Below are 15,104 nucleotides of genomic sequence, written 5' to 3' on the forward strand. Positions count from 1 at the left end.
TGATTTGGTGCCTTAAACACTTAAGGGTGGCTTTTCTAACTCATTTAACACTGCATTGTGTTTCGTTTATGTTTGCCCATTTAAAACATTTTTACTAATCCTAATCGTTCTTTTCTTTCTTTTGAATACTAGGTGGTTGTGAATGCACTCATTGGAGCAATTCCTTCCATCATGAATGTATTACTTGTATGTCTTATATTCTGGCTAATATTTAGCATCATGGGAGTAAATTTGTTTGCTGGCAAGTTCTATGAGTGTGTTAACACCACAGATGGGTCACGGTTTCTTCCAAGTCAAGTTCAAAACCGTTCCGAGTGTTTTGCCCTTATGAATGTGAGTCAGAATGTGCGATGGAAAAACCTGAAAGTGAACTTCGATAATGTCGGACTTGGTTACCTGTCTCTGCTTCAAGTTGTAAGTGACCCCTTTCGTAAGTGCTTGGTAATTTAATGGACACTGGAGGAAGGCTATGTCATTCTTTAATCTATTAAATAGAAGTTAAAGTACTTCAAGACTTTAACAACAGAGTTGGTCTTTCTTAGAACACGTGCCTGTAACATGAGTTAAGAAGCATACATTCTGTTGCATCTGAGAGTTCTTAACCCATAATTGGTCTTTTGGTGTCATTTGGACCACCACCACTTCACCATCTGAATATTGCTCCAAAAATGAATACTTACTTTTTGGACTGCCAGTTTACACTACTTGGGGCTGGAAGGGACTTCCCATTAGCACAGAGAACTCTTAAGAAATGGAGAAAATTTATTTCCTGCCTTTCTCATAAACTTCCCCTCCACCTCTGGAAACAAAAAAAGTCCATGTGCAACGTTCACAGGCAATTGTAACAATTTAAAAATAATTAGCACTAAAATTTAGAATGTGACTTGGGAATGTGTCTTTTTTTTTAACATATAGCATCTTTATAGTAAACTGGTATTTTGAAATATAGCAAAGTTTACTAATTTAATACTACTTAACGAATGTTATGAAATGAAACAAACTAAACTATATTTATGGCTATTTACAGTGTGAGTTTCACATTCAGATTCTATAAATATTATATTTACAGGCAACATTTAAGGGATGGATGGATATCATGTATGCAGCCGTTGACTCCGTTAATGTAAGTTGTGGTCAACATAATGCTAAAACCTACAGTTTAAAAAAGCTCCCTATTTTAGTTCAGTGGTTTTCAAACTGTGGCTCCTCCAGCGCTTGGTGTGTATGCTAACAATGAAGAACTTCCACCTGATAGTAGCTTAGTGGTGAAGAGTGAAGCATTTGAAAGCAGACAGAGCCTTACTCAAATTCTGGTTCTACTACAGCTCTGCAACTGACTGAACAAGTTACTTTACCTCTAGGAGCCTTAGTTTATTCATCTGTAAAAAGAAAATAATTCAGTGTCTGCCTTATAAGGCTGTTGTGTGGATCCAACAAGAAAATGGAAGTAGAGCGCTGGCAGTAATACACCCACTCCTCACTTATGGACATGGTTAGGTTCCAAAAACCAGGTCGTTACGTGAAAATTGGCATTATGCAAGAGTCGGGTTCGAGTGCCAACATCCTTGCTGGTGCTCCCATGGCTCACTGCCCAGGTATCCCGGCACATCTTGGGCACATCTTGGGATGCACGGAGCATTGCAGGGTGGCGGGAGTGGGGGTCTGAGGTTGCCCGCCACCTCCAGAGTAGCAGGGGCCCACCATCACCTGGCCAAGCTCCAGGCCTCCCCGCCGACCCCCACACCTCACCTCTCCACCTTCCCGCTCCTCTGGCACACGAGATGAATCTCAGCAGCTGGTGGCTCCCCGGCCTGTGGGCAGGTGAGGCCCAGCCATCTGGGCCCGGTGGAGGCTGTGGAGGTTGCATAGGGGCCTCTTTGGGAAAAGAGACTCCTGAGGCCCTGCCAGAATCCTGCAGCCCCAGCTCCCGCTGCCTCCTTACCCCCACCTCCTCCAGGCCTCCGGCCAACCCGACTCCTCCGCCAGACCCTGGTAATACAAACCACCGGCCGCCTGCCCAGCCTCGCAGCCTCGCTCCTTCTCACAGACCTCACCCTCCTCCTCCTTGTCCACCTCTCATCTCAGCTTCTCGTTAATGTACAAAATAGTAGGTAATAGAATTTTTTCTAATGTCGTAAATGCAGAATGTTGGCTACGGAGATAGTCGATAAGTGATGAGTAGGTGTAAATGCTCAGTAAATATTGCTTTACCAAAAGAAAAATGAAATAACTCTTTTGTTCACAGTTTTTAAAATTATTTTTATATTTTGAAGTTCCTTGGAAGAGTTTGTGTAAAATAAGTTCCATGCTAAAAAAGTTTGAAGACTACGGGCTAGTCACAAAAATCTAGTGAAGAGATTTCTGCCACCAATGAAAAAACATCAGTAAATTTATACAAATATGATATCGTCTCTCTTACAGTTTCTTCAGGGAATAAAAAGATATATGTATGTTAGCTCATTTAGTTACTAAATTTCCCAACCAGTATGAGAACAGGTACTACATATAGTTAGGCCTTTGTAGTCATTTGAAGATTATATTTACGTACATAGTAAGCACACAATAAATACTTGTTGAATGTTGCATAGATTTTGAAGAATGATTATGCTGAGCCTCAACAATGCTAAGGCTTCTGAAGTACCAAAATTCACCAAGGATAGTATTGCTTGGATTATTTTAACAAACAGTATGGAAAAAAAAATGATAAATGCTATTGTCAACATACTCCTGACTTTTGCTGACTTTATAGGTAGATGAGCAGCCCAAGTATGAATACAGCCTCTACATGTATATTTATTTTGTCATCTTTATCATCTTTGGGTCATTCTTCACTTTGAACCTGTTCATTGGTGTCATCATAGATAATTTCAACCAACAGAAAAAGAAGATAAGTATTTCAAATCTTTCTTCGTTGTGCTAAAAAGAAGGGAACAATTATGTTTTCTAAAAACATAATTTGGAATTTAATCTGGGACCAATTAGTAATTAGTTTCATTAGTTTTATTTATTCTTCAAATAATTGACAAGTATATCGTTGCAGATATGCTTGATCTTATTACTCTTTACTCAGAAAAGAAATATTTCCAAATTTATGATTATTTTTAAACAATATATCAATCATTTAGCTTTTCTCCAGTATTCCCTATAGAGGCTTACTTAATGAAGAAAAATCAATGCACTAATTCTTTTAATCAAAACAGATTTTATAAGTAGTTAACTTTATTTTGTTCTGAGACCTAGCACTGTGTGGTATGTATTGGAGTGGGAGGAAAACATAAGATGCAGTTCCTAAGCTGATGAAGTTTGCATTGTAGCAGAAAAAAAATGACATGCAATGGAAATTAAGATTTGTTGAATGTTTGTTGTAAGTCAGGCACTCTACTGAGATTTTTGTTTCATTACTCGTCATACCAACCATGAGAGGTATTATTGTTATAGACTATGTCTTACAAATGAGGAAATGGAGGCACAAAGAGGTTAAATGATTTACCCAAGATCATGCATCTAGTAAGTGGTGGAATCAGTAGTTAATCCCACACATCTTATACCTGTGGTTATTCTTTTAGGTCCTCTATTATGCTGTATCCCTAAATACTATAATATATGATAGTGATAAGTGCAATAAGAAAGATTAACAACAATAACAAAAAATGTACATGACTCCTTAGAGGAAAAACAGATCCAGTTGAGGACCCTATAGAAAGTTTTATGTGACAATTTAACAGTCCTTGGAATATGGGTAGGATGACATGTAGCAAATGGGTAGGAAACGGATAGATAATCCACATGCATGGGAACAGAAATTTGTGAACAAACGTATAGCATTGATAAATATTTTCTAAAGTAGATGCTTAAGGAAAAGCAATCCAGTTTAGATGGAGCTTAAGATATGAGAAGAGAAATAGCTTTAGAGCAGATACCAGATGCCATTGTAGACATTTTTTTTTTCGGTAGGAATTGATGTGACATTGAAGTATTTTAAGCAAGGAAGAACATACAAGCAAGACATTAGCATTAAGACCTAATGAAGTGTCCGATCCTGTGTCAAGTACTTCACACTTGCAATCTTAGTCAAGTTTTACAACAAACCTAAAAGAAATAAGTATCCCCATTTAACCTCTCAGAGAGGTTACATTACTTGCACATGGTCTGACAGCTAGGAAGAAATTTCCTCGTATGTCTAACTCCAGAGTAGCTTTCTCCAGAGTCTGTGAAACTGAAATTTAATAAAAATTTAATCTAGCAATGATGCATAGAATGACTAGGAGAGAGGAGAGACCAAAGACTGGTTCACATCCTGCTTTACCTGCACCTGAACACAGTTATAATCTCCAAATTAATCCTTTGTGGCAGTGGAAAATAGGGGATACATTTAATTGAGATTTCACGAGGTAGAGGCTATAGTATTGTTTGTGATTTGTAGGCAAGTAAAGAAGTCAAGGAACCTGGAATGCAGTGGTTAAGAGTTCAGACTACTAACCAAAAGGTTGGCAGTTCGAATCCCCCAGCCGCTCCTTGGAAACCCTATGGGGAAGTTCTACTCTGTCCTATAGAATGACTATGAGTCGAAATCAACTCGATGGCAACGGGTTTGATTTTTTTTTTTAAAAAAAAGGAGTCAAAGATGCTCAGGTTTCTTGTCAATTGACCGGGTTACTGTGGCTGTGGCGCCACCCACAGGAAGAGAGGTCTCATTAGAGGATGAGGTATAAATTACAAGAGCCAATGATTTAACATATCAATTTAGAATCTTAGAGAAACATGGAAACCCTAGTGGCGTAGTGGTTAAAAGCTACAGCTGCATTTACATGCACTGAAATTTCATTAGTGTGCATGACTGGTGATTCACAACCAAAGGAGAATTTAACAAATGTTAAAATGTTTTTTATGCTTATGTTTCCAAATATAAATGTTTATTTTTCAGAGTTTTTTTCATTTCTATATTCTATTGTTTTATATCTGAGAGTCAAATTTGGCTAACATTCTCATGTACTCATGTATTTCAACAGAGGATCTTGAACAATTTTGAAACTACTATAATAGACTTTACCCTAATTTTCAACTTTTTTTTTAGCTTTATTCATTACATATGTGTATATAATATGTAAGCACACACATATGATTCCCCAGCATTCCCTGTGTAGTTAAATTTAAATACATGTCTAGAAGGAACAATAATGACCATATACAGAATAGCCAGTCCTAATTACTTTGATCGCATTGCTCTTAAATATTATTCTTACAACAAGAATTGCCACTGCAGGAAGAAAGATAGAATGGGTTGACACCATCACTGTTGCTGTCAGACAAAAGTTACTGGTTTAGAAACGCCAACAACTGCCGCTACCCTTTACCATACTTCTAGTATTTTACCTTGCAATCTAAGCATACCTTTTATTGTCTGCCTTTTTCTGAATCATTTCAGATTTTTTCCACTCTACTAAGAGAAGGAAAGAGAACAGGACCAATACTTCAGCTAGTTAGCACCTACGACACAGAACGCCTTCTGCTAGATGCTTTGTGTATATAAACTCATCTAATCCATAGACTGGAGCCCGGGTGGCGTAGTGGTTAAGAACTTGGCTGCTGACCAAAAGGTTGGCAGTTCAAATCCACCAGCTGCTCCTTGGAAACGCTATGGAGAAGTTCTAGTCTGTACTGTAGGGTCAGTATGAGTCAGAACCGACTGGATGGCACCTAACAACAACAGTCCATAGAACGAACTCAAGAAACTGGTATCTATATACAAGTGAGGCCTACAAAAGATAGGTAACTTGTTTAAAAACAAGTAACAGGTCACTAGCACAGTCAGGATTCAAAGGTCTGTTTAACTTCATATTTCTTCCATAATGCAGTTGCCTCTTGCACTTTTTAACTTCACCATTTAGATCTCATCATAAGGCTCTACCAACACCCACACTTCTTTCTAATAACCAACACCAATTTACTAGTTTTTCCAAATATCTATCATCCTTTTATACATTTTCACCTTTAATAAATTCATGTGACAAATGTTTTTAAAATCATCACAAATCACATTCTATGTTCTAAAATATTAGCACACAAATTATTATGGGGTGCAAGTTGTAAAAGAAGAACATATGTGATATATTTACACAAATACCTTCCACAGGCAAGGACACATATGAGTAAATCCTAAATAACAAGAACCGTTTTCAGTAGTAGAAACCCTATTAGGATAATAACTACTATAATAACAATAACAGAAAGAGTAGCTAACATTTATTGAGGATTTGCCACGCACTAGGTATTATGTTAAATGATTTGTCTTCGTAATCTCAGTTGATCCTCTCAACAGTGAAGTAGTTAATATTGTAAAGACATGGTGATTTATACTTAAAGGGATTAAGAAACTTAATGAGGGACAACAGAGAAGGGATTTGAACACTTGAACTGAACTCTTAACCACTATGTAATACAACCTTGACATACAGGGTAACATAGAAAAAGACCAGCCTGACTTCCAGAATTTCTGCCACCCAGCTTTAAAAGAGTGCCTTTTGCCCAAGGCCTTCAATAAGCTAATCGTAAGAAAACAAAATACCACCAACAGAAGCTTTTCTGTTGAAGGATTTTGTAACTTCTTCTTGGTTTCATCATGTTGGCAGCCAGAGTATTATCAGGGGAAAACAAAACTTTGCTTTTCACCTCTAATTCAGAGTTCTCTCATCAGTGTTTTCCTAGTTTCTCCCGGTAAGTTCTTGGCATGCTATGATATTCAGCCCCCACCAGTGAGCAATAAAGAACCTGGGCTCCTCTTGACATTGGCATGAAGGGAGTCACTTCCGACTCATAGCAACCCTATAGGACAGAGTAGAACTGCCCCATAGGGTTTCCAAGGCTGTAATCTTTAGGAGATCAGACTGCCACATCTTTCTCCCGCAGAGTGGCTGGTGGGTTCGAACCTCCAATCTTTTGGTTAGCAGCCGAGTGCTTAGCCACTGGGGCACCAGGACTCCTTCCTCCCATGAGTAGATCAGATAAATATCAAAATTACATAAAGACTACATATCAACTAGAAGAATGGTGAATTAAAACTAAGACAGATAGAGAAGTCTGGTTATCATTAGGTATTTGATAAATAAGAAGATGCAGTATGGTAGGAAGCTGAATATTACCTATAAACCCATTGCCTTTGAGTCGATTCTGACTCATAGCGACCCTATAGGACAAGGTAGAACTACCCCATAGGGTTTCCAAGGAGCAGCTGGTGAATTCCTACTGCTGACCTTTTGGTTAGCAGCCAAACACTTAACCACTGTGCCACCAGGGCAGCAATATTACCTATAGGGAACCCATAACCAGACTAATTTCAGGACTCTACAATTTATGTAGGGATTTCAGAGCTCTAAATTCTCAAAAATAAACTCCTTATTACATGCATTATACTAATTTATGCCTTCACTAAAAAGGTGATATTACAAACCAATGTAGAATACTCATGAATCTATAAAGAATATTAGAGATAATTTTAAGAAATTACCAGCACCTGAAAGAGCAATTAACTTTGTGAGATTTAGGCTTTTCTGGTGCTCAATAAGATAGGAGAGGATAAAAAAATTTTTTTTTTTAAGTTAGATGATGACTTTTTATTGGTGCTCCTTAAAGTTTATGTTTTCTTTCACATATTCCATTGGAAAACACTGCAAGTCAGGGGCTCTGGGTTATTGATTTCCTCAGTACCTAGAACTCTATCATGCATCACTTTGACAATAAAATGTTTGTGTTGAAATTCTTTATTGGAATTGAAGAAGTAAAGAATTTTTTGAAATATATATGGATAAGTGTATTACATATTTACTGTATGTTTCTTCTCTATTACAGGAAAGATGGCATATTAAAATTAAAATGAATATAAAACCTAACACTATTGTAGCTACTATTTTGAGCTCCTACTCTTTACAAGGGTCCTAAATATAAGCCACATCATGAGAGAAAATGTTCACTACTTGAATTTCTTATAACCCTAATATATTTGTTATTTAGTAATAAAATGCTTAGTGCGACAAGTAGCAGAAAAGTGAGAAACCAGCACATAGTTAAAAGTAATACAGGTTAGTTCACCACAAGATAATTGAGCCAATCATTACTGTATATAGCACATGCATTTTATACATGTGTTACATTATATATGGAGGGTCATGTGCCTATACATAGATAATCCTTTAAGACAGATTGCATTTATAGCTACTTTGCCCACAATAAAATAATTTCATTTCTATATTAGTACATTGTTTAATCTGTCTTAATGATCTAAAGAAACATGTAGACAATGATTCTGGTTTTAAATAGTTTTTTTTTTTTCCTTTACCTTGGAGGTCAAGACATCTTTATGACAGAAGAACAGAAGAAGTACTATAATGCAATGAAAAAGCTGGGATCCAAGAAACCACAAAAGCCAATTCCTCGGCCAGGGGTAAAAAAATATATATATATGTATTGTCTTTAGCATATACATTTTCAGAATTATTTTTAATTCATCTTTCATGCACAACTATTTCTTGAATATGAACTAGTGTTTTCCAATTTTGAACAAAAGTCCTTTTAAAACTGAATATATGTTTTTGAACATTATCACAGTTCTTAATATCTTGTCTTATTTTTTATTTTTCTATGAAGATTAAAAATAATTATATATACTTCTACCTTTATCTTACCTACTTGACTTACTAAGTACAATGGCCTATAGCTGGGTATTAATTGTGCATCTGTCTTTATGACACCCTATCTGTCTTCAGCCATAACACTTTGGTAAAGTGTGTTATGTTGAGTATGAATTGAAATGCATGTAATGCATATTAAAATTTTTAGTTGTTAGAGGAATACAAACTAGTACCTGACGGTTAAGACCATTTCCATCTGAGCCTATTCTTGTTTTTGACCCCATAGTAGGATAAAGTTCAGATTCATGACTTGTCCAATTGCTTCTCTTGCTATTTTTTCTAATATCAGGTATTTAAATGTTAATTTTACAGTATTGGTAGATACTTTTTAAATGGACACATTGCCAGGTACCACTCAGACCTACTGAATTACAATCTGTGGATTTGAAATTTTGGTAATTTTTTAAGTGCGCCACTTGACCGTGATACAATTCTCTCAAATTTGCCTATGCAACTTTTAAAGGGATTTTGAAAACCGTTATGTTTTCTGGAAAGCATAATACTATGAGTGAGATTGACAATAAAAGTAATATATAAATATGGACATTGTGGAAATACATATAGTCTATACATAGAAGAGATAAGACAATATGGGTCTCTGATATTCTAAAATTAATATCAGTAAAATACAATGCAGCACATTGGTTAAAATAGTATGCCAAAGTAGAAATTTAGCCATAGGTTATTTTATTACCTTCACATACCCCAGGTTGGTGGAAGTTGTCTCAGATAAAAGTTACCTAGTATATCATATGCAATGTCCTAGGGTGGGTAAGCTTAAAAGCAAAACTTAAAATACAAAGTTAACTGAAGACTGGTCTGATATACTGAAAGTCAACAGTATAAAAAAATATATATGTACTCTGATTTAGATTTAACAGATTAATAATATTTCTTGTACAAAGCAAGAACCCGTGACTAGGGAGGATTATGCCAGTTTTTGACTATAGATGCTTTTTTTTTACCATGTAATAAGTTGTGGATACTATTTGCAAAATTTACTCTACCTTCCATATTGTTCTTGTTTCTTTGCAGAACAAAATCCAAGGATGTATATTTGACCTAGTAACAAACCAAGCTTTCGATATCACCATCATGGTTCTTATCTGTCTTAACATGGTAACCATGATGGTAGAAAAAGAGGGCCAGAGTGAATACATGTCTCATGTTTTATCTTGGATAAATGTGGTTTTCATTATCCTTTTCACTGGAGAATGTGTACTGAAGCTGATCTCCCTCAGACACTACTACTTCACTGTAGGATGGAACATTTTTGATTTTGTGGTTGTGATTCTCTCCATTGTAGGTAAGAACATATATTAATCAGATTTTAATTTAGAATAGAAGTAAACTCCATGGGCAGAGGGAGGGGAGTTAGGTGAATTCTTGAATGTAAATTGAATGTAGATTTTGGGTAAGTTAGTTAATGAAAAAATAAAGGAACCTTAAAAACAACAACAAAATCTCCATGTCAGAAGCCCTAGGCTCATACCACAGGTCTGAAGGCCAAATGTCTCCTACTCATTGGAAGCACATATTATACTATTTAATATTTGTTTTCTAAGATTACCATTCTCAAAGGTAGCTACCCTGCCTGTACGTAGGTGTGACTTTGAAGACCAGTGCAGAACCTGAAATCACTTCCAGTTTTTGCACATGTAAGATCTGCCCTTCAATAATATCAATAGCCAGAATATCTATGACTCTTAATAAAAATGTTTTCTGAATTTAAAATGAAGTTAAAGTTGCAAAATATGTCAGCTTCATTTCTTATTGCTTAACATTCGGCAAGTCTCTAAAATACAATCAGTTCGCAATAAACCATAGTCATGCCTGTGAATCACAGTACATGAATTTATACTTCCTCTCCTTTCTTTACGGTATCTGTGGTTTTGGTTGGTTTTTGTTTTTTGTCTTTTCATCCCCTGTTATTTCCATTACTACCTATGCCTTGCCCAGTACCTTAGGATTGCATTTATTTTTAGAATTATAAATTTTAGATGAGGAAGGATTGAGGGATCATTAAATACAAGTTCAGTTTATAGACAGACAAGCCCAGCAAAGTTAAAGGACACATAAACTAGAACCAAAATATTGATTACCACATAACTTAAAAATAGGCATTTAAAATATTTTTTTAGAAAAATATTATGAACAGAGGTGACATTAATGTTAAGATATAAGGAAAAAATTAAAATTTAGATAGAATTTTACACTAGTAACAAACAATACTAGAAGCATTACCATTACGTCAGGAACAAGAAAAGAGTGTCCCTCTGTCATCTCTATTTTTAAAAATGTTAACCAATGAAATTAGATGAGAAAACAAAGCAGATACATATATTAAAACAAAGGAGCAAATTATCATTATCTTCAGATCACATTATGGCATTTTTTAGAAATAAAAGGGAAAAACTGAAGAAAATATTCAATTATTGTTCAGAAAGAACGAATTTTAAAATACATTGCCAGCATTAATAATTGTCTACTATATGGATAAAAATAATTAGAAAATATACTTGAAGAACAATCTCATTCACATTTGCAATAAAAATAAAATAAAATATCTAGGAACAACCTTAACAAGAAATGTATGAGAATTTAATGAAGAAAACTAAAGACATAAAACCAAACCCGTTGTCGTCGAGTTGATTCCAACTCATACCGACCCTATAGGACAGAGTAGAACTGCCCCATAGGGTTTTCAAGGAGCAGTTGGTGGATTTGAACTGCCAACCTTTTGGCTAGCAACCTGAGCTCTTAACCACTGTGCCACCAGGGCTCCTTAAATAAGTGAAAAGCTTACCTTGTACTACAGTGAGAAGGCTCTCAACTGTAATTAATCATTTTTTTATCAATTAATCTATAAATTCAGCACAATCCCAATGAAAATATCAAGGAGTCTTTTTACGTGGTGGGGGTGATAAATTGACAGTATAAGTACAAGTTATTCTAAAATTCGTCTGGAGGAAAAATTGGAGTAATGAGAGGTGACTTACTCTAGATATTAAAACTATTATAAAGTTGATGATAAGTATAAACAGTGTAGAAAAAAATAGCCGCATGGATTTGGATAGTCCAAAATGAAACTTTAAAAATAGAATCACTAACTTAGTAAATGTCACATAAATTAAAGGTAAAAGTGTAAAAAAAATGGATTCTAGTAGAAAATGTATGGAAATAGATTTATAACCATGAACTTGAATAATCCTAAGCGTGACATAAACCTGAATCTAAGAAGAAAAAATAATGGATAATACTGCATAAAAATCATAATACTATGTGGGAGAAAAAACAAAACCCATTGCTGTCGTTGTCGATTCCAACTCACAGCAACCCTTTAGGACAGAGTAGAACTGCCCCATAGGGTTTCCAAGGCTGTAAATCTTTACAGAAACAGACTGCCACATCTTTCTTCTACTGAACAGCTGGGGGATTCGAACCACCAACCTTTTGGTTAGGAGCCTAGTGTTTAACCACAAGGAGTAAGGAAAAAAGTTATGTAACATTGAAGGCCAAAAAAAGGAATAGTGCTTCCAATAGAAAAATAGTCCTTATAAATCAATAAGAAAAAGGGAAACGTGCCAATAGAAAAATGAGCAATGGACCTGAATAGCTGAAAAAGAGAAAGTTGGAAATAACCAATAAGGATAAAAAGTCCAATAAACAAACAAAAAAATACTGTGGATTATTTATTTTCAAAAAGTGCAAATAAATCACAATAATGATATTTTTTTAAGCCATCATAAAGCTTTTCTGGTAAAAATTATAAAGAAGAATGTAGGGCATGAGCCCTTTCACACACTGCTACTAAGAGTGTTCATTTGTAGACTCTGGAGATAGGTTTGGCAATATATAATAAAATTTTAAATATGCTATTTGACCCAATTCTATTAATATATTATCAAAAGATACTCATGCAGCTAGGAAAAAGACACCTATTAAGATATTCATCTCAGTCAAAAATTAAAAGAAGCATAAATTCTATTGTTCTTCAGTATGTGATTATTTTGACAGAACATCATACAACCAAAATAAATTATCTCATATGGAAGTACCTCCATGACATATGTTGAAGTGACTAAAACAGTTCACAAAAAAAATCTCATGTAACATGATCACATTTCTTTGTGTGAATGTGTGTGTGTGTGCACACAGAAAAATGTCTGGAGTGTTGTTCAACAAAATATTAACAACAGTTAATTATGGTTGGTGATATTTCAAGTGATTTATATTTCCTTTCTAGTATTTTACTGTATTTGAATTTTTTTCATAAGTAGATACTATCTTTATAATTAGAAAAATTATTTTGGAAGAAAAAAGTAAGGACCACAAACTTCATAAAAAGGAGAAGATATGAAATAGCAATTCTAATGTTGGGAGTGCTCAATTCTTCGATTGTTACAGAATTACTTTCGGTGTAGAATTACAATCCTGGGTTAATAAAAGATAATGAAAGATGAAACTGTTTACAGTCATGATTTTCGGTACCATGGTATTTAAATATTTCCTTTTAATTCCTTCCCTCCTAACAGGAATGTTTCTAGCTGAACTGATAGAAAAATATTTTGTGTCCCCTACCCTGTTCCGAGTGATCCGTCTTGCCAGGATTGGCCGAATCCTGCGTCTGATCAAAGGGGCAAAGGGGATCCGCACACTGCTCTTTGCTTTGATGATGTCCCTTCCTGCGTTGTTTAACATCGGCCTCCTGCTCTTCCTGGTCATGTTCATCTACGCCATCTTTGGAATGTCCAACTTTGCCTATGTTAAAAAGGAAGCTGGTATTAATGACATGTTCAACTTTGAGACATTTGGCAACAGCATGATTTGCCTGTTCCAAATTACCACCTCTGCTGGCTGGGATGGATTACTAGCACCTATTCTCAACAGCGCACCACCAGACTGTGATCCAAAAAAAGTTCATCCTGGAAGTTCAGCTGAAGGAGACTGTGGTAGCCCCTCTGTTGGAATATTCTATTTTGTCAGTTATATCATCATATCTTTCCTGGTTGTGGTGAACATGTACATCGCTGTCATCCTGGAGAACTTCAGTGTTGCTACTGAAGAAAGTACTGAGCCCCTGAGTGAGGATGACTTCGAGATGTTTTATGAGGTTTGGGAGAAATTTGATCCAGATGCAACCCAGTTTATAGAATATAGCAAACTCTCTGACTTTGCAGCTGCCCTGGATCCTCCTCTTCTCATAGCAAAACCGAACAAAGTCCAGCTCATTGCCATGGATCTGCCCATGGTCAGTGGTGACCGGATCCATTGTCTTGACATTTTATTTGCTTTTACAAAGCGTGTTTTGGGTGAAGGTGGAGAGATGGATTCTCTTCGTTCACAAATGGAAGAAAGGTTCATGTCTGCAAATCCTTCTAAAGTGTCCTATGAACCCATTACAACTACGCTAAAACGAAAACAAGAGGATGTATCTGCTACTGTCATTCAGCGTGCTTACAGACGTTACCGCTTACAGCAAAATGTAAAAAATATATCAAGTATACATATAAAAGATGGAGACAAAGATGATGATTTGCCCAATAAAGGAGATATGGTTTTTGATAATGTTAATGAAAACTCAAGTCCAGAGAAAACAGATGTGACCCCATCTACCATCTCTCCACCTTCATATGATAGTGTAACAAAGCCAGACAAAGAGAAATATGAAAAAGACAAAACAGAAAAGGAAGACCAAGGGAAAGATGGCAAAGAAAGCAAAAAATAGAGCTTCATTTTTGGTATATTGTTTACAGCCTGTGAAGGTGATCTATTTGTGTTAATAAGACTCTTTTAAGGAGGTCTATGCCAAACTTTTTACCAAAATACTTCAAAGTCAGAGCAGTTACTAGCTCTTATTCCCTAAGATAGGTGGGCAGCACTGGCAGATGGCTATTTTTGCATTGGTAAATGATACTGTGAGAATTGTAAGTTATTCTCTAGGGATTACTGATTACAGCAAACAAAAGTGACATAATTTTTTTTTTTTTTTTGCTTTTAATAAATAAGACGACCATGTAGAAAATTTTCATATTTTCTTTGTCATCTTTTCACAGGATTGTAATCATTCATTTTTTCCCATGTAAATACAAACATCCACATACCCAGACACACTTGCACATAACACGTAACTAGGAAAATATTTGTTATCCGGAAATCAACAGAAGTATTTTGCCTTGGCTTTTGCAATGAAATGCCCTGATAGAAGTGATGGACATTAGTGATGAATGTTTAGTTAAAATATTTTATTATTAGGGAGCAATAGTCACTTATCCATGTACAGAGGTCATTCTATATTTTGAGGTGCTTGAATTTATTCTACATTGCATCAAAACCAATTTATACATGCCTATAAAATGCCATGGGTTTAAAAACGTGTAGGCTATTCATTGAGCAAATACTTTTGATTCATCTTGACTC

The 15,104-nt window shown here is 35.6% G+C and overlaps 1 protein-coding gene across 1 annotated transcript in view; it reads left to right on the forward strand.

The window, feature by feature from the left end:
* LOC101344027 (sodium channel protein type 9 subunit alpha) overlaps positions 1-14,568 on the forward strand; it is a 195,448-nt gene extending 180,880 nt beyond the window's left edge. Inside the window, exons 22-27 of the mRNA XM_023730496.1 lie at positions 133-414; positions 1,070-1,123; positions 2,750-2,887; positions 8,333-8,437; positions 9,720-9,990; positions 13,220-14,568. Coding sequence (XP_023586264.1) covers positions 133-414; positions 1,070-1,123; positions 2,750-2,887; positions 8,333-8,437; positions 9,720-9,990; positions 13,220-14,412 — 2,043 coding nt within the window. The 3' untranslated portion in view covers positions 14,413-14,568. The remainder of the gene's footprint in view (positions 1-132; positions 415-1,069; positions 1,124-2,749; positions 2,888-8,332; positions 8,438-9,719; positions 9,991-13,219) is intronic.
* The last annotated feature ends 536 nt before the right edge of the window (positions 14,569-15,104 follow it).

Source organism: Trichechus manatus, unplaced genomic scaffold (assembly GCF_000243295.1).
Source record: "Trichechus manatus latirostris isolate Lorelei unplaced genomic scaffold, TriManLat1.0 scaffold00037, whole genome shotgun sequence".
Taxonomy (NCBI): Eukaryota; Metazoa; Chordata; class Mammalia; order Sirenia; family Trichechidae; genus Trichechus; species Trichechus manatus.